The sequence below is a fragment of the Mirounga angustirostris genome, unplaced genomic scaffold (genome assembly GCF_029215605.1).
Source record: "Mirounga angustirostris isolate CCGP_5_RB_7025 unplaced genomic scaffold, mMirAng1.0.hap1 SCAF_3, whole genome shotgun sequence".
Classification (NCBI taxonomy): Eukaryota; Metazoa; Chordata; class Mammalia; order Carnivora; family Phocidae; genus Mirounga; species Mirounga angustirostris.
Genome location: NW_026991711.1, coordinates 192337896 through 192353811, shown reverse-complemented (window position 1 = coordinate 192353811; position 15916 = coordinate 192337896). Strand labels below are relative to the sequence as shown.

Genomic DNA, 15916 nt, shown 5'->3' with positions numbered 1-15916 from the left:
CCCAGTGCCCCCCACCCCCCAGCAGGGCTGCTGTCACCCGCCGAGGCCTCCCGTCGTTCAAGCTGGGCGCACAGCTCCTGAGCCCGTGTGCCCACTGTGCTCCTTTACAGACCTTTGGGAAGCAGGCCCCCTGGATCCGGCCTGATGGGAACACGGCGGCCCCCTTACCCGGCGAGGCCAGGCGCTCCGATGCGGGGAGGGCACGGGGAGAGGGCCTGGTTGCTCTGGGCCTGCCCCGGGGCGCACGCGGTGGGAGGCGGCCCGGGCTTACGAGGGCCCGGTGCTGGTTTGGGGTGAGGCGGGCCTGCCTCTGCCGTGGGGCTTGCACGGCGAGTCCGAGACAGAAGCCAGAGCTGTGGTGCCCAGGGCGTCCGGCTCCCAGCTCCTGCTCCCCCAGTCCACGGGGACGCGGGCCCCACCTCAACGGCTCCCCCCACTCACCTGCAGCCCACAGCCCCCGTCGCGCACCAGCCAGCACAGCTCGGCCAGGCTGCCCATGGCAGCGGCATCGTGCGCAGGGGTGGCCCCGTTGTGGGCCCGCTGGTTGCCGGGCAGCTCGGCCTGCTGCACCAGGAACTTGACACAGGCCAGGTGGCCAGCCCGGGTGGCGTGGTGCACCAGGCCAGCCCCCAGGGCGTCCACGATGCCTGGGCCCAGGGCGCCGGCCTCCAGCAGCTGCTTCAAGGTGGCCAGGTCCCCGTCCTTGGCGGCCGTGAGCGCCCGCTGCTCCTCCATCCTCCAGCCCAGCCACTCGGGGGCTCTCGGCAGCTCACGCACAGGGCCGGGCTTCCTGTTTCAGGCGCGGACGAAGCTCCCAGCTCCGGTTACCCGATAAGCGGTGCACAGGGCAGATGGGACGCAGCGGGCGGGCGGGGGGTGGGGGGCCGGGGTGGGCAGGCCTCGGGAGACTGGGCCTCGCAGCCCTACCCCAGCACGCCTGCGGTGGCCAGAGCTGCGGTGGGCCCCGGGGAGGGGTCTGCACTGGGGTCAAGTCAGGGGTGGGTGCTGGCTGGCAGAGGCTGGCCCGGGCCTCTTCCTCTTGCGGAGCAAGCACTGAGATGCACCGTGGCTCTCATCCTGAGGACTTCCCGCAGCTGGTGGGTGTTTACGGCCCCCAGGGTCCTTCCAGGAAGGCAGTAGGCTCCCCCGCATCTGCTTCCTCTCGTCTGGGCTGTAGCCCGGAGGCTGTGCTGGCCCAGGGGGAGCCCACCTGAGAGACTCCTCTCATGGGAGGGCAGACCCATCCACAGGAGGGCCCTCTCTGGGGAACTCAGGGCCACGTGCGCTGGAGTTCGGCTAGGTCTTCACCCACGGAGCCAAGGGCCCGCCTGCCTCCTGGGGGATCTATGCCAGATCCTGGCCCTGCGCTGGCCTTGGGCCTTGGAGGCTCCATAAACCTCGGGGGAGCAGCAGCTTGTCAGAGCCAGCCACGGGCCCAGGGCCCTAACGCCGGACAGGAAGGCCTCCGAGGCGGGTGAGGGTCTCTGGGGCTGCGGCTGAAGGTCAAGGGGGTTTCTTGAGGGCTGCTGCACTTCTCGTCCCAGACTCTTCTCTTCAGTGGAGCTGGCACCCATGGCTTTTTCCTGGGCCGACTGGGATCAGCATGGCCTCTGCCTGGAGGCAGCGGGATGCTACTTTAGTGACCCACTTCCTAGGGACTCGCAGAGACAGTGTCAAGCTGAATTCCCTAAGCTGAAGCCTAATCGTACGGCGATAAATTGGGGTCACTACACACCCCTCCAACACCAGCTCTGCAGCCAGCTCCGACACATCGGTGACCCCCGGAGAAACCATAGACGTCTAATAGCAGCACTGGAATATTTTATTCACTTAATTTCTGACAACAGTCTCTTCAATGTCATCATGTAGTTCTTTGCACCTTAAAACCACATGTTAAAAGTGTATTAAGAAATCACTGCTACGTGAAGTAGCTCTGTAAGTCACACCGTCCAGGGTGTATCAGGATGTCGCAGAGCAGGGTAAGGATAGCAAAATCCATCTGGGAATAACATCATCATGCCAGCGGAGCTAGGGACAAACTCATTTCCCACCGCAGGAATGAGCCGGGGTCACATAAACCCGGCCGCCCCCCCGACTCCCACGTCTGCGCTGGAACCCTGAGTAAATGACCACAGGGAAAAGGCCGGTGGGGCCTGCGTGGCTCTGGGTGGCTGGCAGGCTGAGTGCAGAGGTCAGGTGGGGCGGGGAAGTGGGGGGACACAGAGCAGGGAGCGGGGCCTGACCTCGGAAGGGCTTGGGAAGGGCCAAGAGCAAGATCGGAGAACACGGGCGGACGGACCTCGGTGCCAACAGGCAGGGGAGGCCATGACTGCAGCAAAAATCAGGTTTCCTATGTTCATGGTAGCAACTGACAACGGTTTGTAAATACTTGGATGTTATCTTCTGGGTAAAAACGCCACCTTCCAGGAAGGTGGCACTCACAACAGGCTCACCCCAATTCCCAGAGGGGAGCACTGACACAGCTGAAATGTTTCCACTTCAACCTGCGCCACGGGGTGGTGGGGACAGTCCCACACAGGTTTGTGTCCTGGGCCTAGAAGCACCTGCGGGGCCTGCCTGCCCGACAGACCGGCTCTCCACTGACCCGAGGACAGGAAGGGGGCCCAGCGCACCCACACACACCCACTGACCCATCTCCGCGTCAGACACTCTGGGACAAGACTAAGACTGGGACAAATCAGGAGAGCCATTCTGGCACGGCCCTCGGCATGGCTTCCTATGGGGCACCCTGGGCACTAGGCCTGACCCTCCAGCTGGGCCACGGCCTGCTTCAGGTCCTGCACGATGAGGTCCACCTCGGCCCTGGTGGTGCTGCGGCCCACGCTGAGCCGGAGTGCGTTCCTGGCCACGTCGAAGGGAATGCCACAGCTCAGCAGCACCGGGGACGGCCTGGGGGGTGGGGGCGAGGAGAGCCTGTCAGCTGTCAGAGGGGAAAGGCTCTCTGTGCTCCCCAGGGCTCGGGGAAGGGACCCTGCCCCTCCTGCTCTCCACCAGCTCCCCAGGATGGGGCTGTGTAGACCCATCTCCCCTCTCTGCCAAACACCTCTAGGCCCCCGGCCTCCGGGTCCACGGTCTCGTGCTTGGACTCCTGCACGGTACTGCGGCCTCGCCCGGCACCTTCCCTCTGTCCCCAGGAGAGCTGTGTCCGGTGAGGCCGAGCCCCACCTTCCAGGGCTTCCGACCCTCGAGGAGTGCGGGCGGGTCTCGGAGGAGATGTGGGGTTCTGCACACCCCGGGGCCAGTGTTCGGGCGGTGCTGGTGCTCTCCCATCCCCAGCAGGGTGCGCGGTTCAAGGGCCCGTGGGGGCCCCCCTACACAGGCCCCAGGGTGGAAACAGCAGAGCAAAGGTCGCTGTCACATTACAGAGCCCCTGAAAGCTGTCCCCAGGCCTAGGTGGGAGAGGGGACTTCCCTCGCTGTGGTTCCCGAGGGTCCATGCCAGAGGCCCCTGCAGCGCAGGGGAGAGAGGGGACAGGGCCCACAGCTCTTGGCCCCCTGCCCTCCCCTGGGGGGTGGCCTCACTGCCTATTCCAGAGGGCACCCCCACTTTCCACAAGAGCCATGAGCATCTGCCTCTACCCCTCTCCCCTCCCACTCTTGCAGGGGCCACATGGACACCTGCCCCCTCCCAGCCGCGCCCCTGGGCACCGCTCCTCAGGCGCCTCCTCCCCTCCCCCTCATCTTGTGCCTGGTGAGACTACAGACTGCACCTGCCTCAGCTTCCCCGTCTGGGAAATGGGCCACTCAGATCCTTTCTGGAGGGCTGTGGGGAGCTTTCTGGGAGCGGTGGCCCACCTGAGCGCCCTCCTCCTGCAGTCGCCTCACTGCGACAGCCACTCGGGCTGCCACATGCCGGCTCCTGGCCTCACCCTCCCTCGCGCAGCCCTCCCTGGCACAGCTCTGAGCCCACCCGGCCCTCGGCCCTCGGGAGCCCCCTGGCCTGAGGTGCTCACACACCACAGCCCCAGCCACAGACTCCCGGACGGCCCGCTGCCGACCATGGCTCGGCTCTTTGTGGGGCCCCGGCTGTCTCATCCGGGACTGCACCCACCTCTGCGGGCCCCCCCTCACGGCGAGCGGGAAACCGAAGCCCTGCTCTTCCTGCCCCGGGGTCGGGCCAGTCTCGGATGCCCGGGCCCCACACCCTCCCCTCCTGCCTCGGCCACGGCCATCCCCCTGCACCGGGCAGGGGCCGCCCGGAACCAACCCGGCTGTCGCAACCTCCCGAAGCCCCTCACTTTCCGAGGACAGAGGGAGCTCCCGCAGCCTGGCCTGCCCCTCCCCGCCGCCCCCCCTCAGGCTGCAGCTTCCCCTCCTCCCCTTGGCCCTGTGACGTCTGGTCACGTTTTGTGTCCCCGTTGGCCGCGCAGCCCCGGGAGCCCCAGGCCCAGCGCGGCCCAGCGTGCGCGCACTCACCGGTCCGCGTGGTCCGAGTGGCACGCAGCCCCCACGCTAGCCAGCAGCGTCCTGCACCGCGCCAGCACCACGCGGCCTGGGGAGACACGGCGCGAGGCTGAGGCGGAGCGCGCGGGCGGGGCCCCAGCTGCCCGTGTGTCCTCTTCCCCCGCAAGTGTGGAGGCTCCCTCCCTCGTGCCCAGCGCACGGCCCCTCTCATCCCAGGGCACAGAGCAGCAGGATCCAGACAGGACGGTTCCTCGCAGACACGATTCTGCCTCATAAACCCGGCCTCGAACATGTTATTTCCGGTCAACTGCCGAGGGGGACACCCAGAGCCCTCATCAGCTGCCTCACCTCATACTTCGCGGTCCCAGGAATGACATTTAAACTTACATCTGAGTTTTCTAAGGGTGGAGACACTCGGGCGCCGTTTTGATTAAGCGGGAGGACACTTCCCTCTTCTTTCACAAGCACAGAGATTAAAGTAATAAACCCACTGACTTAATTAAAAGAATCCATCTCATTGAAATGGGCATGGGCCTCACTGAATACATCTGTCCCCACAAAAGCGGGGAAGAGGACAGAGCAGCTCTCCTTCGCACGGCAAACAGCGAGACTGCATCCCAGCGCAGGGTCCCACCCCCGGCACAGGGACGCCTGCCCAGGGCCTGTACGTGGTGCAGACACGGCGCTCCTCACGCCATCCAGCGAGGCGGGGAGCAACCCCTCTCCCCCAGGAACTTCCCCAAACGTGCCTCCCTCACGCTCAGGGCACAGAATCTCCTCTCCGTGAAGCTCGGCTGGTCAGTTCCCTGGACTCGGCCCCAGGGCCCTGGGTGAGCCATGTTTTATCTTCTGGATTCCAGGAATCCCAATGGTTTCCAGCCGGGAGGCAGTTATCACAGGAACAACGAGTCCCACACATGTGCGCTTCCTCCTGACTCTGAGCCAAATTTTAAAGTTGACTGCCTCTCCCTTCCCTTATCCTCGTGAAATGTTTTGTCAAACTTGCTGACGGGAATGGATGAGCTAGCCTAAAATTTAGCGCATCTCATCTCCTTCCCTCTCAGCTTGGGGCCAGCACTGCACCAACGGCCCAGGCAGGGAGAGCGGGAAGCGGCCGAGACCGGCCTGGCCTCCTGGGGACACCCGCCCTAGGGGGCCACTCTGCTCCCTCCGGCGCCCACCACCCCACGCGGAGACCGGGAGACCCTCGTCACCTTGGAGCTGGGGTCCTCGGATAGAAAAGTTGCATGTGTTGGGGAGTCGCTCGGTCCCTGGAAACTGGCTGTTCAGATGGATTCTCTGCTTACCAAATTCAGCCTGAGAAGTCAATGAAGTCTTCAGAGGTAGTTTCAAAACACACAGCCCCCCTGCACCCCAACTGTTTGACCTCGAGCCTTTTCTGGAAAACAAAATCTCAACCTCGACACATAAAATAATTAGTTCATCAATAAGCACCTGCCTATAATAGTTATAGGGACTGACTAGAGAGCAAAGTTAATCAGGAGAAAAAAATTCTGAATACGTGTGACTCTCCTCCATACAACCATCAAGTCCACTAGCTCTGCTGCATTTCTATCACGCCTTTATGAAGGTCAGCCACTTGGCCTAGAGCCCAACTTGGGGGGTCTCCTGACCCAGGCTTCCGTCCTCTAGCCTCTACCCTGACTGTCCCCAGAGTCCCTGGACTGAGTTTTAAACAACCCCCGTCCTTGTCCTGCCTGCTGCCTGGGGCGGCACCCCTGACCCTCAGCTCACTGGAGGAAGGCTGGGGCCCCCCCAGACTCCAGGCTGCCCCCCTGAACCCCGCGAACCCCAGGCTCACCTCCAGCTGCTCCTCCAGGTAGTCACGAACGTCTCTCATGTGGGCCTCGTAAGCCTCGCAATTCCTGGTCACCAGCTCAGCAGCCTGGGGACAGGGACGGTAACGCAAGAAAGCATGTTCAATTGTCATAAAACAAGGAGAATAAAGCAGCCTTCAAGAGCAGGGGTGAGATTTCCTGATGATAGAGAAGTGACATTTCTTCAAACTGCTCTTTTCCTGGAAAATCTCGAATAGATAATATTTACTGAGTGCAACCGTGTGGCAGGGGCCATGGTCAGAGCTTGAGAAGAGTTATCTTCACTTGTTTAACAGGAATTTATTTTATCAGGCGCTTCCTGATACCTCCAGGCACCAGATACTGCCCGTAAGAGCAAAGAGCACTCCCAGTTCTCGAGGCACAACCATTCCCGAGACCGAGGACCGAAGGGAAGCGGGAACAGCATCATACCAACTGGGGAGAGCGCTCTGACGGGCGCGCGGGGCATGCGGGACACGCAGGGTAGGAGATGTGAAGGTGACAGTGCGTGGACCTAGGGTGTTCACGGCCATGGCAGAGGGAGGGGCAAGTGCGCTCCTGGGACGGAGTGACCAAGGGGGACAGGGCCCCAGGTCCCCATGACAGGCAGGGCCAGGACCCAAGTGCAAAGGCACAAATGCATGTAGGTTTTGAGAAAGAGGTGAGATGCCCTGACTTGCATGTGTAACGACCATTCTGGGTGCTGTGCAGAGAATGGAAGGGACCACGGCAGGCAGGCGTCCAGACTACAGATGCGGATGACCTGGTCCAGAGTCACACAAGACGCAGACCTCGATATACTGTGGAGACAGGACAGACAGGACTGGCTGGCTGCTCATCAGTGCAGGCAAGGACCAGGAGGGACCAAGGCACCGTCTAGATTTCTGAAGTGAGGTCCCAGATGGCAGGAGGCACCATGGGGAGAGAGGGGAACCAGGGAGGAGAGACACACACGTGGGCCCAGAGGGAATGTCAAGTAAGCAGGTGGGGACCTGGGTTTCTCAGAAAGATCAGGACCTGCCCTGAGATGCCAAGTTCAAAGCCCTGAGCACAGGCTGGTGGAGCTGCAGGACAGGATGAGTGCCACGAGGGAGCAGCTGTGGAGAGGAGGCTGGGATGGTGCTGGGAGGCCCACCAGCAGGTGAAGAGGCCAAGGCCTGGCCAGGGCGGAGGGGAACTAGCTGGGGGAGGCATGCCAGCAGCAGTGCATGGGGCTGGGCCTCCTCTGCAAGTTCCGGGGAAGAGAAAGGAGTGAGACTGGGTGTCAGGAATGGGAGGGAGGGGAGGAGGTCACAGGGCTGTGGAGGCTATAACGTTCTAGTGGAGAGGATCAGGAGGACGGGCAGAGGGGATGACTGCAGGAGGGGCCCTTCTTTAGGAGGCACACAGAGAAAGGGGTGGTGGGAAGCCAGGAAGACACCTGGACTTAACCTAGGGAAGAGGGGCCTCGTGAAGCTGGGTGTGTGAAAGGCCAGACTGCATGCACGGAGGGCAGTGGGGAGTCAGGGAGGGTCAGAGAACCTGGGGGAGGTGCAGCTGCAGGCTGGAGCTGAGGGGCCAGCGAGCCGGTGGGCTGCCATCAAGCTGCGCACAAGCTGCATCCTGTAGGTGGGACAGCCAGGGCTTGGGGGTGGAGATGGCCCCAGGGAACAAGCCACCCGTGGGCCCGACTGTGGGTCTCTGCTGTAAAGACGTCACTGTATTTCTTATATTAGCAGAGGCTTGAAAAGAGCTTTTCCATGTCAGTGCTAAACACGAGCAATCAATCCACTCTACAGATCTCAAAAAGTACACTCTGGGGTGATAAATACAATTTGAGGCTTTTTCTAACCTCAGTCCATTTATTGGGCCATGAACATGATCTCCCCAAGGCCCTGGATACCTGGTAAAGCCGCTGGGGGAATGGATTGTAAGATGATAGAAAGTATATAGGTCTCTGCCCCGGGCCCAGCACTGAGCTCCCGAAACTCCAGGAATTTCCTAAGTGATAGGAACAGCAGGAGGATCTCTGGTTCTAATATTTGGACTGGCCAGTCAGAAACACAGGTGACACCTGGGACTTACGCCTGGTGTCTGAAGGGGTGCTGGGCGGGCAGTCCTGTGGGCCTGAGCCCCGGACCTGCCTCCAGGTAGCCAGTGTCAGAATCGAGTTCAATGGCAGGACACCCAGTTGGGGTCACAAAACTGCTCTGTGCGGAAATCTGCCCCCGACACCCACCTCTGGGGTTGGGAGTGTTGTGTGAGTGGCGGGCACGAGGGAGCAAAGGAGACTCAGCTGGAGGAAGACTCAGGTTTTCCCACACACGAGACGAAGCGCCTGCTCCATCTGCCCAAGCTCACCAGGGCTTACCTTCCCAAGGCCGGCGATCATCGGTGTGTTCTCGGTCCTGTAAGAGACAAGGGTTTCAATCCTATTTCCACGCAAAGCAATGAACAAATGTCCTAGGACAGAATCCGGCCTGTGAAAGTCATGGGTTCAACTGAAAACGAAATCACACCCACATCTTTCCTAAATACGTGCCATGTGCTTGCCCCCATGGTGCTGCAGCCCCCAAACCCTCACGCCCAGCTTCCTGGTCCACTCACCGTCCACACGGCCCGCCTTGGGCAACATACGCTGGGTGTCCACACGGACAGTTCTGTCCGGGCCCTTTTCCTACACAGGAGAAACCCCTCCTCCAGCTGCGGAGCCCAGGGCCCCCTTGTCGAACCCGGTGGGGGTCCAAAGACCCCAGCTCTGCGCTGTTCCCATCAGCTGACCGTTCAAGCTGCAGCCTCTCAACTGTCCCGTGGGACGAGTCGTTGGTTACTAGAGATTGTGTGGGTGCAGGAAAGGGCAGGAGGACCCCTGAAGACCGGAGGCTCTCCCTCAGACCTAACAAGCTGAAAACAGAACTCTTCACTCTGTTTTCAGGAAAAACAAAATAAATCACTAACATAATAATTTTCTGAATTTTTTTTTTTTAAGATTTTTAAAATTTATTTATTTGAGACAGAGAGAATGAGAGAGGGAGAGCACATGAGAAGGGGGAGGGTCAGAGGCAGAAGCAGGCTCCCTGCCGAGCAGGGAGCCCGATGCGGGACTCGATCCAGGGACTCCAGGATCATGACCTGAGCCGAAGGCAGTCGCCCAACCACCTGAGCCACCCAGGCGCCCATAATTTTCTGAATTTTAAGTTTTGGCTGAAGTTTGCTTAAGTCTTGGGAGCTGGCTGCCGCTGCTGACCAGCAGATAACCAGATAAGCAAACAGGAAGCACAAGGCATTACAGGTAACGCGATCCTGCTGATCTCCCTTTGACAAGTTCATTGGTCAGTTCTGTCCCCGGAGACGGGCTCTGACACCTGGGGATGGTCTGGGAAGAGCAAGGAGCTCTGCGTGGAGAATCCAGAGGTCTGAGCTTATCCTACACCCCTCCTCGACCACTGTGGGATCCTAATGCCATCCCCTCTTCGGGCCTCACCCCCCTCATCTGTGGGACAGCATGGCCGGACCAAGAGCATCTCTCAAGGTCTATGCCCTGTGAGTGGCAAGAGGGGCTGCCCAGGTGGAGGAGCCGGGACCCTGTGTAGAACCTGGAGCCTGTCTCCCCACCGCCGCCCCGCACGCCCCCCCTCCACCCCGAGCATTTGGTCAGCCTCCTCTGCCTCCTTCTGGAGTCATGCAAACCCTGCTTCCCACTCCCAGTCCACATACTGAGCTACCCTATTAGGGCTTCCTGAACACATGATGTTCTACCTCTTCTTTTTTTAATTAAACTTTGTTTTAAAGATAATGTAGATTCATACATGGTTATAAGAAACAATGTAGAGACATTCTGTGTACCTATTACTCAGCTTCCCAGTAACACTGTCGTACAAGATCACAACCAGGATGTGGATAAGATACAGAACATTTCCACCACCACCAAGGTCCCTCCTGTTGGCCTTTTATAACCAGACCTGCTTGCCTTGGGCCCCATCCCTTCCTTAGCCCCGGGCAGCTGCTAACCTGTTCTCCATCTCTAATTCTGTCACTTCAAGAATGTTCTATAAATGGAATCAGTTATAATTCTGGGGGATTGGCTTGTTTCATTCAGCATAATTCTCTGGACGTTCCTTGCAGACGGCTGTGTGTATCAACAGCTAATCCCTTTCCATGACTGAGTAGTGTCCACGCACAGGGTGCCAGCCACTCGTTACAGGATAGCTGAGCTCCCTGCACTTTGCGGCCATTGCGAAGAAAGGGGCTAGACACGCTTGTGTCCAGGCTTTTGTGGGAACGTAAGTCTGCATTTCTCTGGGATAAGTGTCTAGGAGTGAAATTCCTAGGTTGTGTGGTGGGCACAAATCTAGTTTGAAGAGACAATGCCAGGCTGTTTTCCAGAGCAGCTGTCCCATTTCCACTCCCCTGGCCGTGTATGAGTGAAGCTGAGTCTCTGCATCCTCAACAGCACTCCACGTTGTCTCTAGTTTTTGTCTTAGCCGTTCCGGTAGGTGTGATGTCTCATCGTGGTTTTAATTTGCATTTCCCTAATAGCTAAAAATGTTCAGTATCTTTTCATGTGCTTGTTTGCTATCTGTGTATCCTTTTTGGTGAAATGTCTGTGAGTGTCTTTTGCCCATTTTTGACCGAATTGTTTGGGGGTTTTGGCTGTTGAATTTTGAGAGTTTTCTTTATGTATTCTAGATACTAGTCCTTTGAGGACATATTCTAGTGCACAGCTTGTCTTTTCATCCTCTTAACAAACTGTTTTGCAGGGAGAAAGGTTTAAATTTTGATGAAGTTCAATTATCAACTTTTCCTTTTATGGATGCTTTTGGTATCAAGTTTGAGATCTCTTTGCTGAGGCCTAGAGCCTGAAGATGTTTTCCTGTTTTTTTTTTTTTTTCCCTAAAAGTTTTATAGTTTTATTTCACATTTAAGTTCATCATGTATCCTGAATTAGTATTTTACAAGCTGTGAGACTTAGGCTGAGGTTTGTCGTCTGCGTAAGGATGTCTAATTGCTCCAGTACCATCTGCTGAGAGTGTCTTTCCTCCACCAAGTTACTTCTGTATCTTTGTCAAAAGTCATTTGGGCATATTTCTGGTTGTATCTATTCTGTTCCATTGGTCTACTTGCTGGGCTTTTGATAGAAATTGGGCTAAACTGAGATATCAATTTGGGGAGAACTGACCTTTACTATATGGAGTCTTTTGATCCATGAACATAGCATGTCTCTCCACATATTTAGATCTTTGCTTTCTTTTAGCCACATTAATAGTTGTCAGCTTACAAGTCTTATATCTGAGTATTTCTGAGTGATTATAAATGGTACTGTATTTTTAATTTTGTTGTTCATACATTCATTACCAATATACAGAAATATAATCAATTTTTGTATGCTTATCTTGTAACCTATGATCTTGCTGAATTCACTCATCAGTCCTAGGAGTTTTCTTATCTGTTCCTTGGGATTTTCTACAGAGGCCATCATGTGATCTACAAAAAGGGGCAGTTTTACCACTTCCTTTCCAATCTGTATTCCTTATATTTCCTTTGCTTGCCTTCTGCACGGACTAGAACTTCCGGCACTGCTGAAAAAGAAGTGAGAGTGGACATCTTCATCTTGTTCCGTCATAGGAGTAGAACATTCAGGCCTTCGCTGTTGAGTGTGATGTTGGCAGTAGGTTTTTTTGTAAATGCTCTTTTCAAGTTGAAGAAGTTCTCCTCTAGTCATATTGTGAGAGTTTTTAATGAATGAATGTTGAATTTTATTAAATACTTTTTTATGCATTAAATTATGTTATTTTTCTTCTTCTTTAAGTAGGCTTCATGCCCAGTGTGGAGCCCAGCACAGGGCCTGAACTCACGATCCTAGATCAAGACCTGAGCTGAGATCAAGGGTAAGACGCTCAACCGACTGAGCCACCCAGGCGCCCCAATTTTTCTTCTTTAATATGCTACCTTACATTGATTGATTTTGGAATACTGAATCAGCCTTGCATCCTTGGAACAAACTCCATCATGGTGTATATATTATTTTTATATATTGCTGAATTCCATTTGCTTATATTTTGTTACAGACTTCTGCATCTAAATTCATGAGAGATATTTGGTCCATAGTTTTATTGTTCTGTACCATCTTTGTCTGGTTTTGGTATAAATTCATAAAATGAACCAGGGAAATGTTCCCTCCACCTATTTTTCGGGAAGAGACTGCATAGAATGGTGTTAATTCTTTAAGTGTTTGGTAGAATTTTCCTGTGAAGCTACCTGGGCCTGGAGATTTCTTTTTGAGGAGTTTTAAAATTACAAAATTAATTTCCTTTTCCTAATAGTTATAAAGATATTTAAACGATCAAGTCTCCTATTAGGTGAGCTGTGGTAATTTGGTTTTTGATGAAGTATTCCGCTTTGTCTGAATTGTCAAATTTGATACTGGCAATTTTTTGTCAGTCTCACTAGAAGTTTGTCAGGTTTGGTTTTTTTTAATTTATTTTTTCTTTTAATTCCAGTATTCTTAACATACAGTGTTATATTAGTTTCAGGTGTACAATACTGTGAGAGATTTGTCAGTTTTATCAATATTTTTAAAAGGCTATTTCTTTGTTTCAATTATTTTTTTAAAAAATATTTTTGGGGCGCCTGGGTGGCTCAGTTGGTTAAGCGACTGCCTTCGGCTCAGGTCATGATCCTGGAGTCCTGGGATCGAGTTCCGCATCGGGCTCCCTGCTCGGCAGGGAGCCTGCTTCTCCCTCTGACCCTCCTCCCTCTCATGCTCTCTGTCTCTCATTCTCTCTGTCTCAAATAAATAAATAAAATCTTAAAAAAAAATTTTTTTTTGTTTGCAGGGTGCCTGGGTGACTCAATTGGTTCAGCACCTGACTTTTGATTTTGGCTCGGGTCATGATCTCAGGGTCATGGGATCAAGCCTTCCAACAGGTTCTGCACTAAGCAGAGATTCTCTCTCTCCCTCTCCCTCTACTCCTCCCCCTGCTCTCGCTCTCTCTCACTAAAAACAAATAAATAAAATCTTTAAAAAATTATTTTTGTTTTCAATTTCACTAATTTCTGTTCTTTAGTATTTCCTTATGTTTACTTTGGGGTTATTTTGCTCTTTTTCTAAGTTCTTCAGGTGATAGCTTATTGACTTCAGAGTCATCATCTTTTTTAAATTAAGATTATTTATTTAGGGAGTGCTCATGAGTCGGGGAGGGGCAAAGGGAGAGGGAGAGAGAGAATCTCAAGCAGACTCCCCACTGAACTCAGAGCCCAACATAGGGCTTGATCTCATGACCCTGACTGAGATCATGACCTGGGCTGAAATCAAGTCAGAGGCTTAAGTGACTGAGCCATCTAGGTGACCCGAGTCATCATCTTTTTTAACATATACATTCAGTGCTATAAATTTCCCTTTCAGCCATGCTTTGGCTGTCTCACAAATTTTGATAAGGTGTATTTTCATTTTCATTCATTTTGATGTATTTAATTCTCTTGAGGAATCCTGTTTGACCCATGGTTTATGTAGAAGTGTGTTGTTTGTTTCTAAGTGTTTGGAGATTTTCCTACTACCTTCTAGTTATTGATTTCTGGTTTGATTCCACTGTGATGAGAAAACACTGTATGATTTCAGTTCTTCAAATGTGTTGAGGTTTGTTTAATGACACAGGACATGGTCTATCTTAGTGTATATTCTGTGGCACTTGTAAAGAATATGTATTTTGCTGTTGTTGGGTGAAATGTTCTAAACACTTCAATTAGGTCCTATTGGTTGTTGGCTGTTATTGAGTTCTTCCGTATCCTGGTTGATTTTTATCTAGTTGTATTCATTGTTGAGGGAAGGGTATTGTGGTCTCCAAATGTAATTGTGGATTTGTGTTTCTCTTTTCAGTTCAGTATGTTTTTGCCTCACATGCTCTGCAGCTCTGTTGTGTACTCCATCACCATTTAGGATAGCTAGGAATTCTTGGTGGACTGACTCTTATCATTATATAATGTCCCCTTTGTGGCTCCAGTAATTTTCTCTGCTCTGGAGTCTCCTTTATCTAATATATAGCCATTCCTGCTTTCCTTTGATTAATGTTTATATGATACCTATTTTTCCATTTTTAATATTCAACCTCCCTCTATCAATATATTTGAGGTGAGTTTCTTATATGTACCACATATAGTTGACCCTTGAACAACACAAGTTTGAACTTCATGGGTCCACTTTCATGCAGATTTTTTATAGTACTGTAAATGTATCTTCTCCTCCTTATAATTGTCTTAACGTTTTCTTTTTGCTAGCATACTTTATTGTGAGAATATAGTATATAATACATATAACATACAAAATATGTGTTAACTGTCAGCTTATGTTATCAGTAAGGCTTCCAGTCAACAGGGGGCTATGAGCAGTTAAGTTTTATGGAGTTAAAAGTTACATGCAGATTTTCAGCTGTGAAGGGGATCGGCACCACTAACCCCTGCATTGTTCAAGGGTCAACTGCAGTTGGGTCATTTTTTTCTTCTTTTAAGATTTAGAGAGAACAGGAGCGCACATACACACAAGTGCAAGTGAAGGGAAGGGCAGAGGGAGAGACTCTTAAGCAGACTCCCTGATGAGCATGGAGCCTGACGTGGGCTCAATCTCACAACTCATGAGACCACAACCTGAGCTGAAACCAAGGGTCAGACACTTAACTGACTGAGCCACCCAAGTGCCCCAGTTAGGTCAATTTTTAAAAAAAATTCACTCTGCCAATCTCTGTCTATTGCTGTATTCAGACCATTTATATTTAATGTAATTAATGTTAGGGTTTAGGTCGCCCATTAAAATTTTTTTTTGTTTGTTCTGTTTTTTATTTCTCTGTTTTCTTCTTCCTACCTCTCAGTGGGTTATTTGAACATTTTTCAGAAGTTCAAATGAACAGAAACCTTATCTCCTTTTACATCCTTTTAGTCCTCCTCCATTTATAAGTATCTTAAATTTTTCTTCCACATATATTTGGAACCACATCATACAGTGCTATAATTTTTGCTTAAGCCATCAAATATAATTTCAAAAACTCAAGAGAAAAGCCTATTTTATTTACCCATACTTTGTTTACACTGATGTTCCCAGTTTCCTTTTTTTACTATTTCCTTTCTGTTTAAAGAACTTCCTTTAGTAATTTTTAGCATAGGTCTTCTGGTGACAAATTCTGTTAGTTTTCCTTTATTTGAGAATGTCTTGATTTTCCCTTTATTCCTGAAGGATATTTCTGCTGCATATAGGATTCTGGCTTGACAATGCTTTCAACACTTGCAAAATACTGCATCACTTTCTTCTGGTCTCCATGGTTTCTGATGAGAAATACACTGCTATTTGAATTATTTTTACCCTGTAGGAAAGGTGTCATTTTTTCCTCTGGCTGCTTCCAAGATTTTTCTTTGCCTTTCATTTTCAGAAGTTTAACTGTGTGCATTGGCATGGATTTCTTTTGGTTTATCCTGCTTAGGGTTTCTTTAGCTTCTTGAATCTGTAGGTTTATGTCTCTTGCCAAATTTGGGAAGTTTTCAGCCATTATTTTTTCGAGTTCTTTTTCATCCCACCTTTTCTCCTCTCTTCCTAGGATGTCAATGAAATGACTGTTAGATCTTCTCCTATAGTCCCCACAAGGTCCCTGAGGTGTGGCTTTTTCCCCAGTCTAGATCCTCCCTGTTGCT

At 52.5% G+C, this 15916-nt stretch overlaps 2 protein-coding genes across 24 annotated transcripts in view; both read right to left on the bottom strand.

Moving 5' to 3' along the window:
* ESPNL (espin like) overlaps window positions 1-1676 on the bottom strand; it is a 31477-nt gene extending 29801 nt beyond the window's left edge. For both annotated transcript variants that reach the window (XM_064587345.1, XM_045867634.3), the window contains exon 1: window positions 442-1676. In XM_064587345.1, coding sequence (XP_064443415.1) covers window positions 442-735 — 294 coding nt within the window. In that variant the 5' untranslated portion in view covers window positions 736-1676. The remainder of the gene's footprint in view (window positions 1-441) is intronic.
* A 712-nt stretch (window positions 1677-2388) lies between these two features.
* Window positions 2389-15916, bottom strand: part of SCLY (selenocysteine lyase) — a 36210-nt gene continuing 22682 nt past the window's right edge. For 15 of the 22 annotated variants that reach the window (XM_064587350.1, XM_054505926.2, XM_064587348.1 and 12 more), the window contains 5 exons: window positions 8613-8649; window positions 6247-6330; window positions 5639-5741; window positions 4437-4689; window positions 2389-2910 (listed from right to left, as the gene is read on the bottom strand). In XM_064587350.1, coding sequence (XP_064443420.1) covers window positions 2757-2910; window positions 4437-4689; window positions 5639-5741; window positions 6247-6330; window positions 8613-8649 — 631 coding nt within the window. In that variant the 3' untranslated portion in view covers window positions 2389-2756. Of the gene's footprint in view, window positions 2911-3064; window positions 3333-4436; window positions 5362-5638; window positions 5742-6246; window positions 6331-8612; window positions 8650-15916 lie in introns of those variants that run through there. The other 7 variants (XM_045867635.3, XM_045867636.3, XR_010410363.1 and 4 more) reach the window with 6 other exon arrangements.